The sequence below is a fragment of the Stigmatopora argus genome, chromosome 18 (assembly GCF_051989625.1).
Source record: "Stigmatopora argus isolate UIUO_Sarg chromosome 18, RoL_Sarg_1.0, whole genome shotgun sequence".
Taxonomy (NCBI): Eukaryota; Metazoa; Chordata; class Actinopteri; order Syngnathiformes; family Syngnathidae; genus Stigmatopora; species Stigmatopora argus.
In genome coordinates, this window is record NC_135404.1 from 11,829,417 (window position 1) to 11,845,449 (window position 16,033).

General features: G+C 43.6%; 1 protein-coding gene across 3 annotated transcripts in view; it reads left to right on the forward strand.

Annotated features, from left to right (window-relative positions):
• Positions 1 to 5,525: 5,525 nt before the first annotated feature.
• The window catches only part of skap1 (src kinase associated phosphoprotein 1), a 30,876-nt gene continuing 20,368 nt past the window's right edge, over positions 5,526 to 16,033 (forward strand). For 2 of the 3 annotated variants that reach the window (XM_077626689.1, XM_077626690.1), the window contains exons 1-4: positions 5,526 to 5,655; positions 7,687 to 7,792; positions 8,192 to 8,217; positions 9,899 to 10,015. In XM_077626689.1, coding sequence (XP_077482815.1) covers positions 5,580 to 5,655; positions 7,687 to 7,792; positions 8,192 to 8,217; positions 9,899 to 10,015 — 325 coding nt within the window. In that variant the 5' untranslated portion in view covers positions 5,526 to 5,579. Of the gene's footprint in view, positions 5,656 to 6,682; positions 6,939 to 7,686; positions 7,793 to 8,191; positions 8,218 to 9,898; positions 10,016 to 16,033 lie in introns of all 3 variants that reach the window. The other variant, XM_077626691.1, reaches the window with a different exon arrangement.

A 16,033-nucleotide genomic window follows, 5' to 3' on the forward strand; every position in this document is an offset into this window, starting at 1 on the left:
ACGTGCAAACAAGCATATACGGATTCGGACAAATCGTGACACCCATGACATCATTTGAGAGCTGATCAACTAGTGCGACTGAAGATATCTGACACATCTCCAGATGAGCGAACCCCCCCACCCACGATGACTTTGAGGTCAAGCCAGTGCTGTTTGTACCCCATGCTGCTCGCAGTTGTTGTCGGCTCTTTTACAAGTCTATTGCCAGGCTCACTTCCTTGGGTTTCTACCAGTTCCTCTGTCGCACGTCACCCGGCGGGGACCCCCCGCTTCAAAGGCCAGCCGGGTTGGCTATTCATGGGGGGGAGGCAGGGAGGGTGGGTTTCTCATGTCACAGATGCCTCAAAGGGACTCGTGTTTTTAGGCTAATATGGCCACGGGTGAGCATACTGTACAAGCTGTACTCTTTACAATCTAAGGCAAGGGTGTCAGACTCGGGTTGGTTCGCGGGCCGCATTAACGTCAACTGGGATTTTATGTGGGCCGGACCATTTTAGATGTAATATTTAGATTTTTTTTAATAAATGGATTAAATGAACTGGATTAAAGGCCCTGAATATTCAGTTTTTTTATAGATCTAAAACAATGTTTATTTTATATATTTTTAGATTTTACAAAATGATTTTTGAACTGAAAACACAGGGGAAAATGATTAAAAAATGACAATGATTGATTTAAAAGGGGGAAAATCAGGAAATTTAATATACATCTATACTCTTCATTTGAATTTCATCCTAAAACAGAAAGTCAGCACTCATGATTTACTTTCCCGGGCCACACAAAATGATGCGGCGGGCCAGATTTGGCCCCCGGGCTGCCACTTTGACACCTGTGATCTAAGGGCAGATGTCATATTATATGATATATAACATATTTAGAATCAATGAGAACTTTACTATATTTCTCAAAACCTCCCTCATTGATATGACATCCAATAAAATTACGTCACCATAACTGTGGAAAAAATACATGAAGGATTTAAGCAATGAGGCAAAATGAGTGTCTAATATGAAAATATCATCTAAAAATTAAACCTACATTTTTTTCAACAATTTCCTACAGGAACGCCAACTGTATCTTTTGTAGTCCATTAGTGCTATTTTATGATCTCTTCTTCCTTTGTTGTGGAAGCCAAGCTCCATTTAACCCGGGCCCCTCCCCCACCGGCGCGGGGCTTTGCTAATGGATGCGTGAGCTCCGAGGCCCGGCCTATCCGAAGCCCCCAGCGGCCGCATCCTTTTCGCCGTCCCGTCACCGCGGTAACTGGGAAAGACAGGTGACTTGGCCGCGGCCGACGTCTCAATACTCGGCGGGATTGCCTCTGGCGTTTGAGCGCCCGGCTCTAATCGTTTTCCTTCTGTCGAGCCGGCGAGAAAAAACAAGCCTGGCGGCACCCCGCCACGTTCCGCCAACGAGTATATTGTCAACTACAGTTTATCCGTGGTTTATGTTTCAGAAAATCTGCTTGGAGTCGCATCATAAAAAATGGTCACGCTTAACCACAAATGGAAATTTGCATAGATACGAGTCCATTTTGCGACATCAAACTGCTACTTATAATATCGTGTACAACATTATGTATAGGAATCCTATCATTAAATTGCCCAGTCTATTTTGAAACGGACCGGACGTCGACAATTTGCGAAAAAATGGATGCGGGAAGCAGGGGGGATGCTCCTTGTTGGGACCCCCTTTTTCCAAATGGCAGCGTCTCCTTCCCGAACTCAATCAGTGTCACGTCACGTGCTTGAAAGCGGCCAATTGGCCCGTGCCAGCAGCTTGAGAAATGCAAGGTGACAGTTCATTTTACCACTGACAGTGTGTCGGTCTCGCTTGCTGGGTTCCCCAGTCAATTCCCAGCGAGCGGTGAAGGTTGCCGGAGACAGACAGCTCCACATCCCCCCCCCCCCCCCCTCTCCCGACGCCCGTTCCCTCTCCTTCCGCCGTCATCGACCTCGCTCTGCTTTGTATTCCAATTAAGTGGACGGCGCGGGAGGCGGCGGAGTGCGGGGCGACAAGTACGGGGCCACGCCCTCTCCTGGCGTCCTTCCAGCGTCTCAATCGCGCTCGTATCGATAGCTTCTTCATTTCGCTTCTTCCAGTCGGATCATTCGTGGATTCTTCTGGAAACCAGGGCCTCCGGGGACCGTAAAAAAAAAAAACAGGCGTCTCTGGTGCGTGCATACATCACACGTAAGGAAGGTACGCCATCGCTCAGAGATGACGGCGCTTAGCCGACACTTCAAATAACGCTGGATTAATATTTTCACGTGGCTCATATATTCTACAATAACGCAATCTCATCGCTCCCGTTTCTTATTCGCCGAGGCGACCGCAAGGAACGCCGCTTCTTATTGTCTTCCGCGTCCTCAATCTATCATCGCTTCTTACCTTCACGCTCCCCCTTAAACTGACACGTGTGTGAGCAATGGGTGGGCTGGGAATACAAGTATTGTGAGGAAATCCGAAAAGCAAACGGCCTCTTTTTATCTTCTCCAGTAAGACAAACATTGGTCGGAAGTGTGGCTGAAGGTGACGACTTTGGGGCAGTGGCGAGGCCTTCTCTGGTGGCCCAAACATGGTAGCCATTTTTGGATAGAATAGAGTTTGGTCCGACTTTAATTTACAGGGAATGTGGCGAGTAATTGTCAAGATGGCTGCGTTTGGAAAACAAGGACTTAAACTTTAAGAAAAGAGATGTGATACTATTAACAAAGTGTTTGGGCAATGCGCATCCATCTTTGGAAATGGACGCCATCTTTAACCACCAAAAATGGCGTCACCCCATTCCAAAGCATCAACTGTGGCAGACTTTAATATTGGGAACTATTGTATTGACCAAAGAATCGATACTTTATCGTGATTATGAGATTTCCATTACGCAATTGTACCCTAATTCATGACTTTTTCTTAATCTTTGTACTGCTAGCTAAACTTTGAGTCTCAGATTCTCATTCGAATTGTGAGAGTACAATTTTAGGATCTCTACAAGACTTATTATAGCGTACAAAAAAGGTGGTCGAACGTTGAATTAGGTCACAACAGAGGAACATTACCTGCCTATCTGGAGAATGTTGTGTAATGTGCGAATGTGTGTGTCTCGCGTAGCCAGGACAGGATGCAGACACACACACACACACACACACATATGCACACACTGCGACACCCCGAGCGCCCCGAGGAACCTCCTGACTCTCTCCTGGCGCTATCAGATCAGAGAGACCCGCTGTCCCTCCCCACGCGGCAATGCAAATGAAAAGGAATGTGCTGATAAAAGGCCAGATCCCAGAGATGAGAGGGCAGGAGGAGGACAGGGATGGTGAATCCTAAAGGGGGGGACGGTAGCGTGGGGGGACTCTGGGTGGGGCTCTGGGTGGGTGAGATGAGAGGTGGCCCAGGAGTCAGTCTTGGGAGTAGCGGGAGATCATAGCCTCTCGCTCCCCCTTAGCGGCGTTTGATACAGAGCTTTTGTCGCTCTTTCAGCGGCGCATTGTTGCCTGGTGTAATCCCCGTCGGATTACAAAGAGCTTCCCTTTTCATATGGGGGCGACCCAGCGGGCAGGTGGCTGCAGCTCTGTGGAGCTGTCGAGGGGAGGGAACCTTTTTTTCTCCAGGGGAGGGGACCCCCAGTTCCTCTTACCTTTTTTTGCCGGGAGGCCAGTCAGGCGCAGGTCAACGCGGGGGCGATTCCGACGTCGGGCTCAACTCGGCCTGACCCCGCGGCTTCCTGCGGGGACGCGACAGAGAAGGAAGTTAACGTCACGCTACGCTTTGCGCGAAAAATGCAAACAAACACTTGTGGAAAATGCCACGGCGAGGGGTTGATGTGTTCACCCATGAATCCCTTCCTATGAATTTTGAGGCATTTTAGGGTCACTTCCTTGTTATCGCATGGGCGGCCATTGACGGCGGTGGACGTCCAATCCATTTGGAGTGGGGGGATTGGACGACTGCCACCATCAATGGCACTGAAACATGAATATTCACTGGTGCATTGTTAATAGTACTGGTTGCATTATTGGTAGTGGTCTAAAAATGATCGGAAAGTAAAATTGGGATATACCTACTTTTGAATAATACGTACTTGGGGACATATTTGTTTATATTAAGTGTCCAGGAAGGACAAAACTATGAAACTATATTTTTGTACAGCAGATTTATATTGTATCTATTGTGAGTGGGTCAACCGGAAAGAGTTTGTTTACATGTAGCTTGCAATAAAACAAAGATGAAGTAAAACCAGTGCAGCACATTAACAAAAGCCTCGGGACACACCTTCTCATTAAAGCGTCAATAACAGGTTGGACGGAAAACCCTAATGACCCTAAATAGCCATTGTTCATCCTGTTAAGACAATTGTATTATTCCAATATTGTGAGGAGGGACTTTTTTTGGGGACACATTTTAATTTAAATTTTTGATTCCCAGCACACAAAGCAAAGACATGCAAATTATGATGATTAAGCTCCACATTTAAAAGGGAAACTAAAAGCTCAGCCACCCATGCTTGAACCGCGGTCATTTGACGGCTTTGTACGTCAATAAAATGATAGCCCACTATGTGTTCTGCTCATTTTACTTTTAGCTGTTGGTGTTCCATCACACATCATTTTCTCCAATACTGTGAGGGACCAATTTGTGTTGTCGCAAATATCCTAATTAGTTTCTCGGCCTGCATTGAAGAGCGATCAAGATGGTCAATATGATGATTTAAACCCGGGGAGAGGGAATTAAATCTATTAGAGTATTTGCTAATACCATTCCCAGTGAAGAATAATATAACAATCCATTCAAAACCTAATCGGCTAAGACGGACACCAAATAAAAGTCGCTGGAATTTTCAATTTAAAAAAAGCAGCAGGAAATATTCCATTTGAAAAAGAGTAACTTTGCTTTTACTACTTGTAAACTGTTTAGAACAAGTCACCTCGCAATTGTACCAATCGTCATGGATTGATTTGATAGTAATTAATGGCGCCCCTAGTGTTACGGAATATACTGTACGAAATCAGCAGTACAGTAAACCACAACCAGCAATTTAAAGCAGTTTTTAAGTTAGGCACAGAGTTACGAGGAAAACTTGGTTTCAGTTCATACATGGTTATATAGTTAGATGTTACACGACATCATTTGTGTGTTTGTGACAAAATGAACATGATTTTTTGACTCACAATAAAACTAGAAGAAATGGTTTACGTTTGCCAAGATGTCGGACAGCGGGAAATTCAAAAAAGGATTCATTTCCGGTTCACTTCCGGCTTCTGCTCGAGAACGTCAAATGTTTTTTCCCACAATCCATGTGGACAATGGAACATACCATTTACTTCATATTAAATATCACTATCACGAAAAGTAATGTTTTGATCGCACATTTACATCTTATATGTGTAAAAAATAATTTTGTTCGCATACATTACATTTTCTATCTATAAATTAAAATATATTTCAGTGTACAACGTTATTTCCCATAACGTTATTCCCCCCTTAACCCTCGCGTGCAATGGAACATTCCACATTACGCGCCAGTCACGTATGCTAATATACTGTACTTTGAAATTAATTTTTACTTTTGCCCCTTAATGAATATACTGGCGCTGTTAAGAGTTTGTGGGCATTTGGGCGAAGAATCATCACTTATTTGTACAATTGTTTGTGGTAAGTCATATTTCAGGTAGGCATTGGAAATGTTTGAACGTGTTCACAGGTGTTTGTCATTTAAAAGTCCGTAATCCATGTGCGTATTGGGAATTAGTGAATGTGGGCCTTTAAAATACACTGTCCATTTAACGTAATGCTTGCTATTCACAACAATAGATATCCTTTTTATTTAAACCAGGGGGAGTGGATGTGAATGCTCATGTTTCTGTGCCGTTGACAGTAGTAGACGTCCAATTTAGGTTGAGTGTGACGGCTAACAGCGTCCATTCTGCTAGCCTAATTTTAGGACACTATAATTGACTATATTTACACAACACTGAGCCGCACAATAGCTGCCAAAGACCATGTATTCAACTCAAATCTTTACCAAAGATGCTAAAATAGTGATGGGACATTGTAATTTAAGAATTATATAACAGGAATTAGAATTTACCATCGAGCGTGAATATTTTTTTACCTCCGCTATTTAAAATAATACATTTTAGAGATGGAGACCTCATTATTTTGGTGCAAGGCAACCATATTTTAATATGTTATTGCTAGGGTAAGCATTTTTTTTTAGCTCTGACACAATGTGAAGAGCTTAACAATTAAACCTCGGCTGATAACCTGTATAACTTGAATGTCTAGTTGAGTGTTATTGTTGACTCCCTGATGTCACTCAAATGCCATTCTAAAACGAAAGATACAACGTTAGTCTGGTGAAGATTGGAAGTTTGTAAACCCAGCGGTTTCTTCACGAAGACCAAATAATCGTAAATCCTGTCAAATTGCCAATCAGTCACAACTTATGTCAAACGTGTTGGCAAAAACACGGTCACTATCTGAAACTGCATTCTACAAAACAAAATAAAACATTAAAACAAAATGCACAAATCTTGTTTTTTTGTTATCGTCAATTCTGCAGTGATAGGAAATTTATTTTTTTTCAGGAGGGAAAAATATTCTATTTCCTATTTCGTAGAGTCGTCTTATTGTTTGGCAAAATAAAACAATTTAGTTTCTTGTCTTGTGTATGTAAAAGTAGGCCGAGCGGGGACCTGTGCTTCCTGTTCATCTTGTCGTCAGGGAGACCACAGGAAGTTCTCATCTTCTGCGCAGCCCTACAACCAACCCCCGCAAACATACGCCACCATTGGCTGCGCATCTTGATGCCGCTGACACGGAAGCTTTGTTTCAGAGCGTCGTGAAAGTAAACTCGTTGTAAGAGTAGTTCAGGTTGCACCGTTAAACGTCAGGAATGGGGAGCATCCCAAATGATCTCAGGAGGCTACTAGATGGTAATCTTCTCTTATTAATTTGCCTTTTATATTCTTTGTAGGTGTTCTTTTTTGTCCACAATATGCAGCCTTCGTGCAAATCTTGCTAGTCATTTATCTCATATCCAAACACTTTATGGAGAAATAGGTTATGTTATGTATATTGGACGTCTATCGCTGTCAGCGGGAGGTTTTAAAATGGACCCTTTGATATTTTGCTGATCCCGAGGATTGAATTCTAAATTCTGAATACAACCATTATACACACAACACCAGCCCATTGGACGAAATTTGCATATGTCGAGAGATATGAGTAAGAATGTGACGGAAACAAATCGGATGAGTGGCCCAACCTGTTTGACGGTAAATTTGTACTTTCATTTCTGGCACCATTTCGTCTCAGGGAAAAAGCCCCTTTAATCAATTCTTCTATTTTAAAAATAATATCCATGATAGACAAGCTCAAGGGTGTACAAACTATGGCCCGTGGGCCACTTGCCCAAATTTTACTGACCCAAATGATGAAAATATGATTGACTATGGCTCACAGATGAAGCTTCAATTCTGGGAATTGCTTTATTCTGCTTTTAACTTTGAGATATTAGCTCCTCATTCTCATTCCAAATATAGTTCTACTCATAGTAGCTACAATGAGTGCCATTTTCTCATTTTCCTAATGGAGCTAAAGTCTTTTGGGTTGCCCCGGTTGGTCGCTCGCCACTATTTTAACCTTGACGGTCTTTTGTTTTGCTTCTGTGTTTGCGGACAGATTGCGAGCTGTTCGTGTCGGAGATCCTTCAAGACGAGCAGCTCAGTGAAAATGCGGCAGAAACCCGCAAAGTCATATTGAATAATTTCAGGGTGGTCCACGTGAGGTAAGACTTGACATCTGGGTTTTTCTTTCTTTTTTTTTTCCCTCTCTGAAAGGACCGTTCAAGCGTCACAGTGTAATTTCATGGCCCAATTATCTAATGTTTGTTGCTAATACCGAACAAGACCTCTAATTGGTCCTTTAATTGCCTTAAACGCAGTCTGGTCCATTCAGATCAACTCATTGAGTCTAATGGTTTGCCGCTTATTGCTGTTATCAGTTTTTAAAGGTCTTAGGCGAAAATCTTTTTCTTATCATTTCCTTTTAATTTAATTCAATTTGTACAAGTGATGTTGACAGAATCTCATGTGAAGGACCGCCCAGATGCGCCGGTGCAGGAAAATCAGATGGTTTTCTGGTATTTAAGTGAAGACATTTAACAAGATGTTTTTTTCCCTCGTAGAAACCCTCAAGAATTCCCCTTTCGCTGTAAGTATCTGAATTTACATTTCACGACCTTAACACGCAACGCAGCACGCCATTAATAAGGATAATATTGACGCAGTTGTCCTGCCATTGTTCATGAAATGACTTCATTACTGCTTAGAAAGAGGAGTTTTGAAACTGGATAAAATACAAAGAAGTTAAATTAATAGCATTTAAGATTAAAATTGATTGAGATGGAACAAGAACCAGGTAGCATTCCCAAACACAATACGTCAATCAAATGATCCCAAATCCCCATGTAGTAGTACATCCACCCATCCATGTGTTGTACCGTTTATCCCCTCTAGGCTCATGAGTGTGCAGGTTACCCCAGTTACCGGTCACCTGTCAATTGTAGAACAATTCTTACATGTTTTGGGACGTAGGCAAAATTGGAGAAAAACTCTGAGAGTGAAACTTCCATTCAAACCCACGACTTCAGGACGGTAAGTCCAAAATGCGAACCAGTCAAGATATGAAAATGGATATTGTAAAAAAAAAAAATGGAAGCCAAAAGTACATCACCCAATCAATCGGCCTTTTTTGACTCAAGGAGTTGACTCATTGGACGTGGACAATTATTTAATAAGGGACAGCACATATTAATGAACATATTTATATTCATGTTAATGAACGCATATGTGTAAATATGTAAGATTGTAGCCGAGGGCTAATTTCCATCTTTAGTCCCTTGTGTAGGTTGAAGATAAACAATGACACATACTAGACATACACACACACACACACACACACAGTGTGGCACAGTTTTAGACAGTGCTTTAAGATGATTGGCCAAGAGGTTCAGAAACGGGAGTTCACGTATGCTAATTGGTTTTGAGTTGCCGGTATGAATACTATAGAAGGTGCTTTGGCTAATTTAGCACACTTTTTGAAGGGAACTACACATTCACCTCTAGAGCCAGCCCTTGTTATCCCTAAAAATTGTTATTTTTTGTGATTCTAGATTCAAATTATTCCATTAAGGGCCGCAGTGGGTGCAGGGTTTCGTTCCAACCTCTAAAGAGGAAACCTTTCCACAATACTAGTGTCCTACGAGTGCAATCAGTTGATTGCCGTCAGGTGCTTCTCGACTCAGCCCAACCCCCGTCTTTCTTGGAACAAAAAGCTGCGGCCACAGCGGCCCTTGAGGACTGCCTTGCTCACCCCCCCGTTGTAGTAAATAACAAGGGGTGTGAAACATACGGCGCCCGGGCTGTGTCCAATCCAGGTTGTTCTGCCTGAAAGGCAATTTGGAGCTCATTCATACTGTATGAAGGTATGAAGAGAGAAGGTGCTTTGGTTAATTTAGCACTGTTTTTGAAGGGAACTACACAGTCACCACTAGATCCAGCTCTTGTTAATGTGTTGGAATTTTTGGGTACAAAATTTTGCAGTGGATGAGGAGCTTTGTTACGGAAGATTTTGTAAACTAAGGTGGTGTTAGGTTTATCATTATTATAGATGTTATCAGGTGGCATCTGCATATTGAACAATATTGTCCCAGTTCAATCAATCAACAGCCTTTATTGTCATCATACACAGCTGTGTATAATGAAATTGGTGGTGCTACTCCACAAAGTTTTCCCAGTAAAGAAAAACAAATAGGCGTCAGGCGTTTGTGTTTTTTTATTATATATCTGACTTGCTCTGTACTGAATACCCTCTCTCTTGCGCCTCCATTCAGCCGACACGAAGGAGGAAGAGGGTTGCGACGACAACCGAAGCTCCAGCCTGGGTCACTCGGCGCTGTCCGACGACGCTTCGCTGGCTTCCGACTACCAGGAGGACGGCGTGACAGAGCGTAAGTGCCTTCTGTCTCAGTCCCACCCAACGTAGGCGCGTGTGCGCGGCGCGGCGGCTGATCGAACGAGGCAATTAAAGGGAAGAGTTATAGTTTGTTTCCTCTGAGAAAGCAGCCCGGCTGCACTTTTAACACCCTCTCAGATGGCCTCTTCACTCCACGGGAAGCACACATTGTTGTCCTAATTTGAGAAAACAGATCACGCCATACCTCCACATCACACAACCACTCCTCCCTCTGAAGCGCCCCTCTTTCGATTGGCCGCCGCGCCAGCGGGCTCCGGCCGGCCGGTCCCCGGCGGGCCCGATCGGTGAGCTAGAGCGCCCCCCGGTGGCGGTCGAGCGCAAGCGAGAGGCCGCGTAGCCGCGGGCTAACGGCGTGATTGATTGAAAGCGGGCCCCTCTATTCTTCCGCGAGCGGGTTTGAAATACAACACTGTACCTGAGGGGCCATGTGTGTCCCGTCCCTCTCTGGCTTTATCAATCTTTCCCTCCGTCTTCCTCCCTTCCCTCCCTCCGCTTCAGAATTTTTGTATTCCCGACTCGCCGCGCCGGCTAATCGTCCTTGACGTGCCGCAGGTGGGCATTATTGACTCGGTGCCCATTTCTCTTTGCTTGATTTTTTTGCGTCGACCGTTCCGGGGGTTGAAAAAGGTTAACGGTGGTTTTAGCGCCCCGCTCGTTAATGCCAGCTGGTTGTCGTCAAATATGGCTACGTGAACTCTTGCGTCCCCCAAAGTGCAGCAGAGGGTCCTGGCAGATGGGAACATTATAATTATTGTCATTTTTTTTTTTTGATATATTTTTTTAAAGCAGTTTTTGCACACGCCCTGTAGTTTCATTTTTCGTCTTTCTGTGTGAAGTTAGCATTTTTTTTCTTTTATTCTTGCTTTAACTTGCATTCCAAAAACAAAGTAAAGTTTATTGAATTCTCTTAATTGCCCGTGAATGTGAATACATATTTGCTCATATTAGTGTTGCAAAGATAAAATGTTTCATAATAAATCACGGATACTTGCGCAATATGTACTTGACGGTAATGCCCCCGCCCCCTCCAACATGGCCGCCTTGAGGCCATTTTAGTCGAGGCGATATTTTGATTTGGTGGTTGGTAGGTAGCTAGCCAAAGAACATTTGTTGAGTCGCTGCCAGGCCTCCTACTTTGAATGGATTGGACGTTAGCATCATCAATGGGGAGTGATTTGTGTGAGCAAGCAATTATTCTATATTAAAGTAACTATGCCATGATTTAGTATTAAAAAATGTATATTTAATAAGAAAAGTGTGGTATTGGGATTACCCGGATCTCAGCCAGATGTTGGAATCGGTATCGGGAGCCAAGAAAATACTATCAGTACAAGGCTAGTTTATCCTGTCAATCTCGATTACATTGTAACCTTTCTCCAAAATGAAATAAATTGATCTCTGCAAGATTTTTTTTTTTAAATCCCACTTTATAAATGACACAGCCACGTCAACGCCCCAAATTTTGGCAAACATTTCTCCGGTCGAATTCGGAGACCTTGCCGGAAATGCATTTTTTTAGACGCTCTGCCAGCGCGCGCCTCTCCGTTGTCAGCATTAAATGTGAATTATTGCCCATTAACTCTTCACGATGCAATTTGGCCCGAATCAAACAACGCCAGATAGCCCGACTCCAAACGTAAACATTTTAACGCCACGTTAACAAGCGCCACCTTTGCTCGACGCGGAGGAGCCTCTGGCGCTTCTTTCTTTCTCTCTTTCTCGTGATGGTGTTAGCCTCGTGAATGGCTGGTGTCCTCAGCCCAAAGGGCATCTGGAGTTCAAAGTTCAACCTGCGTTCACTCGGTGCACTTTCTTGCAAAAGAGGGTGGGGGGGTCGGTGACATCATACGTTAGGCCTTGCTTATTTCAATTCCCCCAGGATGGATTTGATTCGACTAGTAGTCGGGGTCGTGTGGGTGCAATCGTTCTATCTATACGTCTTAATCACTATATTGAGTTTTAAAAAAAATACATGGCGTACTGTATAGTTTTCTCATCAGCCCTATGAAAAATAATCTCGGAATCTTGGCGCGCCGTTGATTACAATGCTACTACCGCGCTCTTTATTTCGCGATGAAATGATCATTTTAATACCAACGTTTTATAGTCTATGATAAAATCACACAGACAGAGCACGGCGCACAACTCGCCAATCCGCCAAAAATAAAGCAACACACGGCAATCATTCCAAAGCTTATTTGGCCGCTCATTTCCGAGTTCCGTCGGGGCGAGGATACATCACTCCCGGTTAATGGGCGTCCCCCTTCGGTCCGCGGCCGCGTTTCCTTTCGCCTCCGTTTGATGAGATGCGGCGGGCCGTTGTCTCGGACCGGAGCGGCTGACACCAGATTTGTAATGGCTGACGGGAACAGATGGAGGCTCCATTGTTAGGCCGGCTGTCTGCATGCTAATGTGAACTGCGTTTCACCCGTTGACCGCGTCGCTGACCTCGCCGCGGCCTCGTCTGACGTCCACCTCGGGCTCGGCTATTTGGGGCTCATGCACCGTGCACCATTTTTCACACACTCGCATTACACTCACCCCTCCTTTTTCTGCATGCGCCGCATTCCTGCACATCTAAATACATAAACACCGAGTCACAATGTTTTGTTTTACGACATGCACCAGATATTACGTGGATGTGGCGACAATCTATTAGATTTGAGGCAAATATTTTTATTTGAAAAGAAAAAAAATAGTACATTTGTATGGAGAATATGGGAAATATTTGGGTGGTCGTGAGGAAATAGTTATTTGCGTTTGTAATTTTATCTGTTATAATGGATTTTCTAAGTGTTTTTTTTTCATTCACAGTAAATAACCAATATTTAAAAAGGTCATTAAATATCGCAAAGTAAATGGCGGAAATGTTCTCATTAATCATATTCATACCATAAAAATATTATCCTATCATATATTTGTATCTTGGAATTATAAATGTACAATTGGTTAGCCATTGAGTTGAAACATGGATCGTTTAAAAGTTAATTTAAATATTGGTTAGCATAGTAACTTTGAGCTTGCCATAAAAAATTAATCTGACTGAAGTCCTCCTTTAAAAATGCAAATAATTGCAAGATTCGTTTTATAAATAGTGTTGCAAATCGATATGAATTTGGTATATTGATAATTGATAATCCTCAACAGGGCCAGTCATTAATATTATGATTCATTATGCAACATACGTAAAACGAAATGTAATTTTGAGCACGTTTCTAATTCCCAAAATTATTATTTTAACCTTCTGTATTTATTATTCCCAACGTTGATGACAACTTTTGTCAATTGTAATTTTACTGAAAATAAGATAATATAAACACCTTGTTCAATAAATTCTCTTTTAAGAAATAAAATATTGCATATAGCTGGAATGCTACTTAACTCATTGCTTTTGATGAAAATTAATGTTTAAAAAATAGTCCAATGTGATAAATTGAGCTGTTTTGATTGTGATTTTCATGACTTTTATGTTCCCTTTTAAAGTAGTTTCACCAGTGTAAATAGAAATATGCGCTCTATAACGTAGGTTATTTTTTTATTTAGATCAAGGGTGAAGTTCTCCAAATTGTTATTATTACGTTTTGGACATTTCCCTTTGTTTCACTATTGTAAATACAAAAATATAGTATATATAGTACTGTATGTGTAGGTCATTTTTATTGAATTTACCTCAGTATTATTTTGACCTTTGCCCTCCATTGACAATTACATCCATTTTAATTGACAGCGATAGACGTCCAATCCAGGCCTTGTAGCAATTCTTCCCCAAAAATCCTAAATTCATTTTATATTTGACCCGATTCCGATCCTCTGAAAATGAGATTAGTTCATGTCCGATTTCCCATCCCGCGCGGAAGTCTCACGGTTCGCTCGTTTGAACACCAGCGACCAATCTGCAGTCACAACATTATCACGCCGAGCCGGCAAATGGAATATTAAATCTAAAAGCTGTCACTCGGGAACGCCGTTATGCCTTTGAAAAGGGAAATGCTCTCCATCAGCAAAGTTCTCGCCGGCAAGCGGCTCCTGGTGGCGGGAGTCGCCAAGTCAGCTCGCGGAAAACTTTGAAAGAGTGCCAGATTACGTTCGGGGGCTGATGTCGACTCCCCCTAAGGGGTCACTCGCATGTTTGACCTTTAAAGCTAGTATGACTTTTTTTTAGCTGATTTTACTGGACGTATTTTATTTTCAGTTGCCATACTGTATGCGTAAAAGTGCTGATGGTTAGACATGCAATGGTTGAGTTAGAATAAAGCAGAAAAACGGATTCAAGCAGGACATGGTGCCCATTTAACTCATTGACAGAGCTAGGCGTCCAATCCGTTTTGACTGGGACGGCCGAAAAAATGTAAAGTATTTCTTTAGTAATATTTAGTAGAGGGGTGACTGCTACTCCTCATCTTCCAAGGCCATTGACTGCTTTAGATGTCCAATTTTTGTATTGGGAGGGTCAACTCAACTATGGTTTTCCATTCCATATCATTGACTGTAATGTGTATTTAATGCTTTTTTGCTTTTGGGGGGACTTTTAATAAGAGTGTTGAGAATTGCAATTTGTTTCCAAAATTTTCTTCCAATCATGATTGAAAAAAAAAGTGACAACCCTAATCTGCAACCGTCGAGAATTTTCCGAGCCCAACTCGACAACCGGCGGCGGCGTGTTTGCGACAAGTATGTTAATGACCTCCGCGCCGGCTCGGCGGTTCCCCTCCGCTCCCCTCCGTTCCCCTCGCTCGCCGATTTCCCGGCGAGGCGGCCATTACCAGGCGGCGACAAGCGCTTTGCATCGCTGCGACTGTTCGCCATCAGGGTTCAAAAGTTCACCGTCTTCCCCCCCCCGAGGGCTACTGTGCTTGCTGCTGCTGGAGATGCTGATAGTCTTTCTCTCTCTCTCGTTCTCTCTCTCTCTCTGTTTACACTATTAATCTTACACTCTCTCTCTCTCTCACACACTCATTACACTCGCTGGCAAGACGAGAGCGTTTCGAAGGGGGGGGATTTGGACGTATTTAACCAAAGCGCATCCATCACATGCCCCCTCCCCGCCCCGCCCAGCCCCGCAACCGCCATACAGCGGTCGCATCCTCCGCCCTCGTTTGCTTTGTTTTATCGTCACGCTCGTTCTAATTACAAGCGGCCCTGGCCTCTCGGCGGACGGGGAAAGAACTGAAGGGAAAAAAAAGGCAAAGGAGGTAAAGAGAGGGAAATGGCGCTGCCGTCCGTCCGTCCATCTGTAAGGCGGCGGCGCGCGCACGCGGGCAGAATGCAAAGTGGGAAGTCCTAATCTCCCCCAGAGCTGTCAATGGCACAGACAAATAGGAAAAGTATCAGATGCGGCGGGTTCACGCAGAGGTTAGCGTTCCCAGGTACCCTCCCGCGCGCTCTCCTCCTTTCTCTGCTGCCTGGCTAATGACAATTTGATTTTGCCCTCCACTGGAATCCATTCCTGGAGATGAATGAAGCGACGGCTAAGGCGGCAATGGCGCCGAGCCCAGGTGGCCCGGCTGATTTCTTAGGGAAATGAATGGCGATGCGCCGGCCGGCCGGCCGGGCCCGCTCCGCTGGCGCTTTTTGCCCACTCCCAAAGCCTCTGGGATCCTCGCCTTTAATTGTGGCTTTAACGAGCGCTTTAAGCTCATTAACGTGCCCTCGTCGACTTAGTTGAGGAGGATGTTGAGCATTGACCAGCCTCGCTCGCCGCGTCCGAGCCAAGTGGGCCAAATCCCGCGGGCCGTCCTTTGTTTTCTTAGCTCGCCAGGATTGGACGCAAAATTCAATGAATGGGCCTTTGGAAAATGAGTTGAGCACGTGGCACAAATCTTTTTTGTATTCTTTCAGCGGGAATTACATTCACATTATTTATTTTAAGAGCTGTGCGTGTATTTATTTCTTTATTTTGAGGTTCTTGAAATGACTTTTACTTCAGATAAGACAGGTCACATTAATCCAATGGACTGCTATAATCATTCATTTGACAGAATTGCTTTAAAAA